The sequence below is a fragment of the Melampsora larici-populina genome (genome assembly GCF_000204055.1).
Source record: "Melampsora larici-populina 98AG31 unplaced genomic scaffold MELLAscaffold_189, whole genome shotgun sequence".
Lineage (NCBI taxonomy): Eukaryota > Fungi > Basidiomycota > Pucciniomycetes > Pucciniales > Melampsoraceae > Melampsora > Melampsora laricis-populina.
In genome coordinates, this window is record NW_006768950.1 from 2,501 (window position 1) to 15,000 (window position 12,500).

The 12,500-nt window shown below is 37.7% G+C and overlaps 1 protein-coding gene across 1 annotated transcript; it reads right to left on the reverse strand.

Annotated features, from left to right (window-relative positions):
* Window positions 1–5,388: 5,388 nt before the first annotated feature.
* MELLADRAFT_114489 (uncharacterized protein) lies at window positions 5,389–7,688 on the reverse strand (the record flags this gene model as incomplete). The annotated part of the gene is made up of 5 exons (XM_007419429.1): window positions 5,389–6,350; window positions 6,442–6,992; window positions 7,083–7,151; window positions 7,230–7,357; window positions 7,605–7,688. The coding sequence occupies 5 exons, from the start codon at window positions 7,686–7,688 to the stop codon at window positions 5,389–5,391; spliced, it is 1,794 nt and encodes a 597-aa protein (XP_007419491.1).
* Window positions 7,689–12,500: the final 4,812 nt, after the last annotated feature.

The window sequence follows — 12,500 nt, forward strand, 5'->3', positions numbered from 1 at the left end:
AGAGGTGATAAGGGGCAACCTTCTTTGGTCCCTATATCCATATCATAGGAGTTGGAATGTTCATCACCAACTCTCATGCTGAAAGTACTACCCTTATATGTAGTGTCTAAGAATTTTATGATGTTATTGGGTATTCCAATGTGGTGTAATTTTTTCCATAATGCCTCATGTGGAACGCTGGGGAATGCTTTTTTAAAGTCAATGTACAGTACATATGTAGGTTTGTTGTCATTTGCACGTCTGCGTACAACCTCTGTAAGTGAGAGGAATTGTCCCATTCCTTCTTCCAATCTTCTGAATCCACCTTGGTCTGGGGTGAAAAATTCTTGTCCATTGAGTGCTGTGCTCATGCGCTCTTCTAAAATTGTCATGATGACTTTGAGAAATACTGTGGAGAGGGTAATTCCTCTCCTGTTATTCAGGTCTATTGGGCTTTTTCCAGGTTTGCTAAGTGATATGACCACATTTTTGAAGTCAATGTCTGCGGGGGTACCTTCCTCAAACATTTGGTTGAGAATTTGGAGTGCCTGCTTTCCAGCTGGTGTTTTCAGCTCTTGAGTCATTTCCCTTATGGGTACTGGTTGATATACATGGTCTAGAGGGTCATAGAATGTTCCTGAGGGTGTTGTAAAGGTGTCATGGTTTGTATTCAATCGGGTTTTGGTTGGTTTTGTAAGTTCTGGGGCTGTGTCCCATTCCCAGGGGGTATGTTGGTCTATCTCTATGTGTTTGACTAGGGATGCGTCCTTTTTGTTCTCAGGACTTTCATATTGCATGATTGAGAGTTTTGGTCTCTTCTTTTGTTGCTTGTTTTTCTTGGCTGCTTTACTTGCCATGAAATATTGTGCTCTTTCTAATTTCAGAATTTCTTTAAAGATCACTGGTGGGATGTTGTCTTCCCCACGGGCGGCATTTTTATTCATCCTGCTGCATGCAGTGAGGAATTCTTGAGAGGTGATTTCACCTCCTATGTCAAGCTCCTGGATGGGTTCATCATCACAGGTCAGGTTTTCCCAAAAAGTTGGGTCTTGAGAGACTCCTGTAGAATCTTTTGATAGTGTGCTAAAATGTTCATATTCAGCTTGTGCTATGTCTTTGTTATTAATGCAAAGGTTTCCGCTTTTGTCTTTGCATGGCATGGGTTGGCTTTGTTTTTTGCCAAGATGATCTGGTAGGGCGGCTTTAATAGCTGTGTGAAAGTCCAGCATCTCATTCTCTACAAGATATTTATTTGTTTGGGCAGTCTTTTTGGTCTCCCTAGCTGTTTCAAATTTTTTAATTGCTTTCTTTGCAAGTCTTTCTGCTTTGTCAGCATAGTTGGATCTTTTGGTTAACTCTTCTAGTGAGCAGCCTTTATTGAGTGTTTCAGTATAGTCAAGCCTTGTTGATCTGGCCTTTTTTATTAGTTTTGCCACTTGTCGTGGAAAGTGAGTTGATCTGGGAGGTTTTGCATGCTTGATAGCCCCCCATTTGATTGCAGCTTCTGCCAAGTTTGATCGCCATGATTCAGCTTTTTCATTCAGAGTTCCTGATGATGGGAATGTCTTCCACGCTCCGTCAGTCAGGATATCTGTTCCATGACCTTTAATAGCTTTCAAGTCCCATCTTAGTTTTGGGGGAGTAGGTTCTGTAAAATTTTTACGTATTTTCATGCTGATGGCTGCATGATCACTTGTGCCCTTATATTGTAAGGCCATGTGTCTACTGACTTTTGCTTTGCAGGTAATATCTTTCACTGCAGGTGATATTAGCCAATGATCAATGTCACTTGGCTTTCCTGTGTTTGGTAGACGGGTCAGGTTAGACCCACTACATTCTTTGATGGTCATACGCCCTCCAGTTTTCTTGAGGGCCTCTTTTGATAGTTGAATGGTGGTCATGTTGAAGTCTCCTCCAATTGCTATCTTACAATTTGCATCATTGTCTAGTAGACTGTTTATCTTAGTCCATACAGGCTTAAGTTGTGTCTTCCGGTGTTGTCTCTTATTTGACCCGGACTGTAAATATACGCCAAAGATGTGCCATAGGCTGTTTGGTTCAAGTTTGGTTACAACAAGATATTGTATCCTTGGGTCTTCCATAGGTTTTTCATATGCGCCTATGTCATTTCTGACCATCATACACAGTCCATAAAAGCCTGTGGTTGCAGGGTGAGAAAATGTTCTGTATCCCTCAATTTTTGGCTCATATCGCCATTCAGTTCTGCGGGTTTCCCCAACTACTATGACTCCTGCAGTGACTTGTTCTGCTAGAGATTCTAACTGTGTGGCTTTTGTGTTGAAGCCTTGGGCATTCCATGCAAGTAGGGACGTGTACCCTCCACTTATTTTGTCCTCCTTGGGAGGTTCTGGGACTGGTTTTTTAAAACTGGGTAATTCATCCCGGTATTTTTTATATAGGTTGATGCGCCACTTTCTGATGTTAAAGCATTGTGTGTTATCATCCCCTTTTTGCCAGGGTTTCTTTGTCTTACGGCAGTATATGGTTTTTGTTCCATGAAAGCGCTCCTGACTTGTGAGTTGCATCATTTTTGTGAAGCCCATTGCGATGTGTGGTGTGACACATATGTCAAATCCTGGTTGCTGAAATATATTGCGTCTTTTGACGACACTTACTACTTCTTGGCATTGCGCTGCTGTGAGTCTATGTCTCAGTATTATCCATACATCTGCTGGTGTGCAGTTGCCAGTGTTATTGAGGGTCATCCTTACAGAGTTACGGATGTTATTTTTTATAATTGTTTGTCTCATATTTTTGTTACATGTCAATGTTGACACGATAGGTGATGGATGATGTTTCCGTACTATGTCTGCGTAGGAAGGTGTAGCATTTGCTTTTGGCGATACTGGAGGTATCTCAATATCCATTTCATTCTCATCATATCTTGAAGATATTTGACTATGATTTGAGGTTGGGTCGTCTTTATGCATTAATGTTTTGTTGATATTACGTCGTGATATCCTAGTTGGGAGATGGTCTGGTTCATTCATTTCAATTTCGTGACTCTCGTGAGTTCGAGCCCGAGGATTATCGTGATTGGACATATTGTCTTTATCCTTCATACTTGTGTTTAAGGTGTCTATGTTCATCCTGGTGTTGTCTAGCCCTTGTGAGCTTGATTGATTTGGTGGTCCGCGTATTGGACTGGTAAGGTCTTGTTGATTTTCATCTGCTTCATTGAAGTGCATCTGTTCATCAGCGTATTCCTCTGATGGTACATCATGGTTCATCTCACGTCCTTTGCCTTTGGACTTGTGAGCATGGGCTTGCGGGCTTTCACTGGCCTGTATAGTTCTTAACTTGAGTTTGTCAAGTAGTTCTCGTCGTGTTAGCATTCCGCCATCGCGTCTATCTCGTGGAATCAATGGTTGCTTTTCCATTACTCTTTGTCTTTCCTGTGCCATTCTTGATGACTCAGCAATAGGTATGTGCAGACTATTTGTGGTTATGTCATTATGTAAGATCTCGTCATCAAGTTCGGTGTGACGGATAATTCTTCCAATATCACTTTGAATATAAAGCCTCTTTGCTTTTCCTTGTCTTATTTTTCTACACTCGTAAAGGGTGTCTATCCTTTTCTGTTTTTTGTTTGATATCTCTTTGTCAATTTTGTATTTGTCACGGCGCTCACGTTGTTGTTTGCCGGTTAGTTTTGTTTTAACATTTGTTGAGCGGTAGGTTCTACCACCTTTTATCAGGATTTCTTCCTTTTTGTTCAAGTTTTGCATCCTCATTGGGTGGATTGCATTTGTGTCAATTGTAACCATGTTTTTTTCCTGGTCAGCGGAAGTAGGTGTTTCAACTATTAAGGTTGATTTTTGGTTTGACTCCGGTAATAGCCGTGAATCAGAAGTGTGTTCTTTAAAAATGTGAGAACAAGTTTTGGTTTTGCCAGTAATTTTAGTTGATCCTTCCTCCTGGGGCACCAAAGAAGAATCAACCCCCAAAGTAACATTATTGACCAACACATCATCCTTCGGGGAGCAAGGAGCGTTGGTTTCCACAGTAACTTTAGTCCCAACAGTGTCCCTGGACGGACAGACAACTGAAGGCGGAGGAAATTCATTGTACAAGTTCAGTCCCTCCACAACTGACAGGGAGCCGGGGCTCATCACACCCAATCCCGGACAACTTGATTGTACGGGTGTATTCTTCATAGTTGCATTTGAGTTCCAGGAGTACAAAGCCCTCCTGGGTGGCCCAGAGATGTCCCGCTTGTGCATTTCTTGTTGGTTCTATACCCTACACATTTGGGTTCTTATTCAATGTGATTATGTTTATCACTTGTGTTTTGAGCTTGGTTTTTGTTATGCTACATGTTAATTTTTCCTGCCTGTGGTTGGGAATTATTCTTTTGTGACTTTGTCTATCTTTTGTACCATTGTTTCTACTTCATCTTTATATATTGTTTACATAGTGCATTCATATGTACACCTATTTGCGTCTTTATCACTTCTCTTATTTGCGCCCCTGGGTATACCCACAGTTTTATTATGTATTTTTGTCAGTAACTTGCACATTCATAGGTATAGTGTAACTGCTTCTGGAAGTTCTATTAGTAACACGTGTCATGATTACGATGTTTGCTTTTGAGCGCAACATCTTGTCTATCTCTCTTCTTCTGTATATAATTTTGTAGTTTTACATATGTCTGTCTGTATACACATATGTACATGCATATATGTATTTTATGCTGACGCGTATCATGTCTCATCCATTTTGGTTTTGTTTCTCTATTGATATTCTTTCTGTTTTAAGAAAAATTGAATACTTAGTCATCTCATTGTTATCTTATTCTTCTGGACAATTTGATTTTGCAAAGTCTCTGCATTTTTTAACTCTCACACTTCTTTGGCAACTCTCAGATTTATGGATGCAGGCACCTCAGTTTGTAGTTTTCAGTTCTTACTAGCAGAGGTAAATTTCAAAGTTTTTTCCTAAGTTTTCTGGAAGAAGAATTTCTAGAGAAGGGATTTGAGAAGTATAACCTCTAAATAACAAAGTGGTTCAAACTTAATATAAGCGCACACAATCTTTTTAAAAAGGAAACAAGTCTTTTTTTGTTTGGTTTAAATAATTTTTCTGATTATAAGAAAAAAAAGCGCACAAAGTCAATCGTTTTTGTAGTTTGATCATTTAGAGTCTATAAGGTATTAGTGATTTGATTTGAGATTTCTTAAAAGAAAGAAGAAGATAAAGATAGCTAAATTAAAAGTTTAGCATTTGAGCAGTGGTTCCAATTTGGGATTAATTTTGATAAGTGTATGCAAGTCTTGCATGAAGTTTCTGTGTTGTCAAGAGAATCAATCTTTAGATGAGTATTGATACAAAGGCATGAATTAGAAGATGTTTTTATAAGTGATTTGCTAACTTACAAAGTCATTATGATCATTCATGTCGAGTAAATTTACCTACTTTAGCCATCTTAGGTTGAGAGGATGAAGCGCCTGCAGCAAAGTTGTCAGATTCGTTGGTAAGATCAGTTGGAGATCGATTGGTGTAAGAGCTTTCAATAATTCGTTGGAGATCATCTCTAATGGTGACATAAGGACACTTAGTTCGATGGGAACCATCGTAGGAGGAGGTTCCACATATGTGGCATGCAGGGATAAACTTCCAGTTAGTTACTTTAGTACGATTCTTAAATTCATCACCTTTCTTGTTCCAAGGAGTAATCAATAAATTTCCTTTTTCTTGAGATAGAGCATTAAACCAATGAGCAGCAGCTTTTCTTTCGAATTGAATTTCAAAGACTCGTTTGTTGTAGTGAGTGAAAGTAGGTGAAGTGTTTGGTTCACGAATAGAGGCGATTTCGAGACAGTCGTTTGATTTGTGAGCTGCTAAACCATTAAATACTTCTTCACAGATGTTCTTATGACGAAGATGAAAAGGGAGGCCTGAGACTGAGACAAGTAAGCTGTTCATGATTGGAGTTAATTTTGAAACAGGGTCTAAGTTGAAAATGATGAAGCTATTCTTGATTGGTCCATTGATGGAAATAAAGATACCACGATCAAGGCGGGTATTCTTGCGAAAGTTGTCTTTAGTAAGAGCAGTCTTGAAGCGAAAGAGATAAAATTGAGATTTGCCTGGTCCTGTGATTAGTTCTAAGTAAGTTAAGACATGAGATAATGATGACTTGATTATTTCAGCGTGATTGATAGTACGCCCTTCGTTTAAAACCTTCACCATCGCCCATAAGGAAATGTCTGATTCAGAAACGTAAGTATCGGAGTATAGGTTCCACCAAAGCTGGAGTTCAAAGGGTAGGTTGGCTGTGGGAGCAAGACCAGGCTTTCGAAGTTGGAGGAGAGGATTGATCGTGAAAAGATCTAATTCACCGGCACGTGCTTATCGAAGAAAAAGACAAGAAAGAGAGGCAGAACAAAGGTAAGATTAGTGTTCTTTGTTTTTGGTATCCTTGAATAGAGAAGGTCTTACGATAAGCTGATAAAGGCATATCAGAAGTAGCAGGGATCATAACATGTCCTCCAATAATCGCAGTTCCAGTAGCCTTATCAATAATTTCAGGCTCAAGTTCAACTTTCTTTGAATTCTCTTCATCGACTTCGTCATCGTCAGTCTTTTGTTCTTCATCTTCATCTTCTGAGTTGACAGTAGTTGATTTTGATTTGGTTGATTCAGATAAAGTCCGTTTCTTAGAGTTGATTTTATCAGGTAAAGTTAGTTCTTCTTGATTCAAGTCAAGAGGTGGATCGGTGAAGTTAGTAGGAACTGATTGAGTGTTAGGATCGTCCGGTGAGGTATCCATCTCTTCATCTTCATCATTGTTAAACATAGAAGGCTGATTGTTTGATTCGAGGGCTGAAGAACCTTTAGATAAGATGGATTTGGGGTTAAGAACCCCTTTTGAAAGTCGACGCTCGAGTAAGGGCGTGTTAAGCTCATTAGCCTTCTTGTTAGCACTGGATCTAGCTTTCTTGTTCGATCCTTTGTTGGAGGAAGGAGTGATAGGAGCCATTGAGTTTAAACTGCAATAGATGATAGTGATGTTAGAAGGTAGAGAACAACTAATCAGTGTTAAAGTTTGTATCTTTTGATTCTTTGAGAAAAAGACTTACTGGTACTTTGTGTTATTGACCTTTAGAGGAATTGATCGGTCTCGATTGATAGGTTGAAGTTGTCTTAGCCTGATTAAACAAATTAAACAAGACTTTGGTTAGTTTTATATGATTGATACGGTCATTTTCTTATATAAGCCAACTCACTTTGATAAGTTATGGAGATTATGATTGCTGATCAATCTGAATCGAATTCCTAGAGCTTTATTGTTGGATAGTGGTTTAATAAAGTAATGAGAGTTACTGATCCTTGATCGAGCGTGAGAAGATTTGATCTATTAAAGAGGAAGAATTTTTAGATTCAAGAGAAATTAGAAGAATGATTGTAGTTGGAATTCGATTTGAGAGAATTGGAATTAAAGATAGGTATATTAGTGTGAACAGATTGGGTTTTATAGTTAAATGAATGTAGTGTTATTGTGTATTTTCAAAGATGAAAAGAGAGATAAGCAAGGTAAGTTAGTTCTTGACTAGATTATTAGGAATGTGGATCGCTGAAAGGGGAAAGGTAGGTGTACTAACCCATGTGTAGTCTTTAAAGTATCTGAAAGATTGATTCGAGTGTGATTCTCGATCTAGAGCGCACAGATGAGTTGATAAAATCATGGTGGGGTGATTCTTTGAGCAGTCCACGTCTGGTTTTCTTAATTGATCGTGTACATAAGTTATTTTGAGCATTGAATTTCTTTTTGAAAATGAGGTCTAAGCGTGATTGTTCATTTTTAATGAGCTTGATTCAAATCCTCATGTAATTCTATAAGGGTATTGATAGGTTAAGAAAAGATGAACTGAAGACTCTTTGATGTGATTAGTTTGAATTGTGATTTGAATCCGAATCGGGTTTGATTTGAAAGTTTAGTTGAAACAACTTCAGTTGGATGATAGGTGATCAGATAATGAATTTGATTTGAGTCCTATCTTGATTCTATTAGCTATTGATAATTCTTAAAGAAATGAATTGATTGATGCTTGATGTGATTAGTTTGAATTATGAATTAAATCCGAATCGGGTTTGATTTGTGAGTTTGAATTCCATTAAATCCAGTTTGATGGTAGGTGAGCTTCTTCTCTTGAGTTTTCGTTTGGAATCAATAGTAAACTAGGAATCCTTGAGTTTCTGAGCTTGAGAGCAGTGAGAGTGGCTTGATCGTGATATCGATCGTGGTAATGGGGGTGTGAGGGTGGCTTGACTGGTCTGTGTGCTGGATATCAGTCTGGGATGTATATTGGACAGTTCGTGGCCCTGTCTGGCCCGTACGGTACCGGTTGATAGGTTTATTTGTGTTACACTGTGGTGTAGTTAGGTCTATTGCTTTCGTACGCGCTGTACCGGTACTCTTAGCTGTCTGGTACCGGTTGATAGGTTTAGATATGTTATAATGAGTTACTTAGGTTTGATAAACCTAGATGTGTGTTTGTGTAATATGTAGCGGTACCATGCCTGGTCCTGTTCCGCCTTTTTTGTGTGTTTCACGTGTAATTCCATATGTATATGTAAGATCTAGGTGGTTTTATATGTAGCTTCAGGGCGTGGTGGTCCTGTTATATGTTTTTTGTGTGTACCATGTGTGATTCCATGTGTATATGTAGGATTCTGGTGGCCCCCTGTGTTATATTAGGGCATAGTAGTATGGGTTTATTGCTACCCGTCTAGGGCTATGTGATGCAATATGTAATGGCACAGTACATGGTTCTAGTTCGTGTTTTATTGTATACCACGTGTCATTTCACGTGTATATGTATGATTTAGGTGGTTTTGTGTGTAATTTTAGGGCGCAGTGGTCCGGGTTCTTAACCGTTGGCCCAGGGTTCTATAGTGTGGTATGTAGTGATAACATCCTTGGTCTTGGTATGCGTTCTTAGTGTATATCATGTGCTATTTTATGTGTACATGTAAGGTTCTGATGGTTCTTTGTGTGATCTCAGGACATATTGTCATGGGTTTATTACAACTTTTCTGAGGTTCTTTGGTGTATTGTGTAGCAGTATCATATATGGTTTTGCTATGTGTTTTGTTGTTTATCATATGCTATTTCACATGTATATGTAAAATTATGGTGGGTTTTTTGTGTAGTCTAAGGGTGTGGTGGTATGGGTTCATTACTACCTGTCTAGGGCTCTTTGGTGTGAGATGTAGTGGTATTATCTTTAATTCTGATATGTGTTTTTAGTTTATATAACCTGTGTTATCTCATGTGTACATGTGGGGTTCTGGTGGTCTTTTGTATGATCTCAGTGTTTGGTTGTACGGGTTCTTTACTAACTGTCCATGACTATTTGGTGTAACATGTAGTGATACCGCACCTGGTTCTGGTTTGTGTTTTTATTGTGTATCATGTGTAATTTCATATGTATATGTGAGATTTTTAGTGGTTTCTTGTGCAGTCTCAGGATGTAGGTGTATGGATCCATTACTACCTGCTTAAGGCTTTCTGGTGTGATATGTAGTGATATCATATGTGGTCTTTTTATTGTTGTATTTTATTGTGTGCCATGTATCATTTCATTTGTGCGTACATAGGATTTAGGTTTGGCTTTGTGTAAACTTAGGATGTGGTGGTATGGGTTCTTTACTGTCCTTTCAGGGCAGTTTTTTAGGTGAGTTTCCCTTTGGGGCATATGTTCGTATAGGTGGTACATGAGTTTTTAATTCATGTAGAGGGGGATAATTCTTATCCCTTACAGGGGTGTTGTTTATGTGTCCAAGTCAGTCCAATTTTTATTGCTCATCACAAGGTTTATTTCATCAGTTTGTTTTTAAGTTTTTTGTTTCCAGAATTATAGTTCTAGGAGTTGTAAGGACTAATGCAACTATACACTCATATGATTCGTGATAAGTATATTTGCGTAGGGAGCGCATTAGTCAAAGAGGAGGGGGCATAGGGCATAGGTGTAGAGACATAGGGAGAATTTTGGCATAGTTGGGAATTACAGGGATATCACCTTCCTTCCTCTTTTGTTTTGTCTTCAATCTTCTTTGAAGTGATGTGTCGTTGTGTCCAACCTAATATATACACCTCTGTGTATTGTTATATGAGTCATGTGTGATTCTTCCTATCCTGGTGTTATATTTCCATTATTTGTGGGAGATTTCTCTTGGTTGATCAATCTAATTTTTTCAATGCTATGGTGCGCTTTTCCTTGAGGCAGACAGGTTATCAATTGTCAGTATTCAGGTTATCAATTGTCAGTATTATAGATAGAGATGCTTGGAGTGTCTCTCCTCATAGGTGTTTGTCGGTGTAGTGTGTCTGAGAATTTTGGTCTCTGACGTTGAAAATAAGGATTGTTTACGCAGGTAAACAATCTTTTCTCCTCATGTCAGAATCATCAGTCTATGTCTAAGCTTCAACTTTGCAGTTGGCTATCTTCAACATATCTGAACTTTCTGACACAGAAGTTTTTCAAAAAATTCTTTTTCAGTTCTGAAGAACTTTGGGTTCTTGCTATCATTTTTTAAGAAGAGTGATTGTTGTGGTGTGTCTAAGAATTTTTATCTCTGACGTTGAAAAAACAAGATTGTTTACGCAAGTAGACAGTCTCTTGCGTAGACAATCTTTTCTCCCATGTCGTAATCATCAGTCTATGTCTAAGCTTCAACCTTTTCAGGTGGCTATCTTCAACATATCTGAAATTTCTGACACAGAAATTTTTCAAAAAATATTTCTTCAGGTCAAAAATAATTTTTGACTCTTGTTTTCACTTTCAAGAAGAGTGATTGTTGTGGTTTGTCTGAGAATTTTTGTCTCTGACGTTGAAAAAATTAAGATTGTTTACTTTACGTAAACAATCTTTTCTCCCGTGTCATACTCATCAGTCTATGTCTAAGCTTCAACTTTGTAGTTGGCTATCTTCAACATATCTGAAATTTCTGACACGGAAATTTTTCAAAAATATTTCTTCAGGTCGAAATTATTTTTGATTCTTGTTTTCACTTTCAAGAAGAGTGATTGTTGTTGTGTGTCTGAGAATTTTTGTCTCTGACGTTGAAAATAAAGATTGTTTACTTTACGTAAACAATCTTTTCTCCCATGTCATAATCTTCAGTCTATGTCTAAGCTTCAACTTTGCAGTTGGCTATCTTCAACATATCTGAAATTTCTGACACGGAAATTTTTCAAAAATATTTCTTCAGGTCGAAATAATTTTTGATTCTTGTTTTCACTTTCAAGAAGAGTGATTGTTGTTGTGTGTCTGAGAATTTTTGTCTCTGACGCTGAAAATTAAGATTGTTTACGCAAGTAAACAATCTTTTCTCCCATGTCATACTCATCAGTCTATGTCTAAGCTTCAACCTTGCAGTTGGCTATCTTCAACATATCTGATATTTCTGACACAGAAATTTCAACAATATTTCTTCAGGTCAAAATAATTTTTGATTCTTGTTTTCACTTTTTAAGAAGAGTGATTGTTGTTGTGTGCCTGAGAATTTTTGTCTCTGACATTGAAAAATTAAGATTGTTTACGCAAGTAAACAATCTTTTCTCCCATGTCATACTCATCAGTCTATGTCTAAGCTTCAACCTTGCAGTTGGCTATCTTCAACATATCTGATATTTCTGACACAGAAATTTCAAAAATATTTCTTCAGGTCGAAATAATTTTTGATTCTTGTTTTCACTTTTTAAGAAGAGTGATTGTTGTGGTGTGTCTGAAGATTTTTGTTTCTGACGTTGAAAATTTAAGATTGTTTACTTTACGTAGACAATCTTTCCTCCTCATGCCGTAATCATCAGTTTATGTCTAAGCTTCAACTTTGCAGTTGGCTATCTTCAACATATCTGATTTTCTGACATAGAATTCTTTAAAGTTCTTTTTTCAAATGGTATAAAGAACTTTGGTTGTTTGTAAACATCTCATGAAGTGTATTACTGTTAAAATGTCCGAGAGTTTTTTGTCTCTGACGCTGAAAAATAAAGATTGTTTACTTGCATAAACAATCTTTGTATCTAATATCATAATCATCAGAACGTGTCTAAGCTTCAACCTTGCGGTTGGCCATCTTCAACACATCCGACTTTCTGACATAGAGAAATTTTTTAAAGTTCTTTTCAAAGGAACTTTGGGTGTTTGTAAAGAAATCATGAAGTGATTTCATTCTGTAAAACAATCAAAGTCTGCATTATAGTCAGTAGGTGTTATCTAAGTCAACTTTAGAGTTGGCTATCATTGATAAACTTTTACCTACTTTTCTAATACAGGTTCTCTTCAAGTTTCACAGCTTTCAAGATCTTACTTGTTCAGGCGCTACCTCCTTCAACATATATATGTTGAGTATCATAGGCGGACTTTTACCTTACTTTTTCGGACGTATATGTATATCAGGTTTGTTAGATATTCATAAGGGGTTTTGGGTGTGATCTAGTAGGGTCACAAATAGTATTAAGAAACATTGCTGTCTCTAAGTAAGGGTGTTAC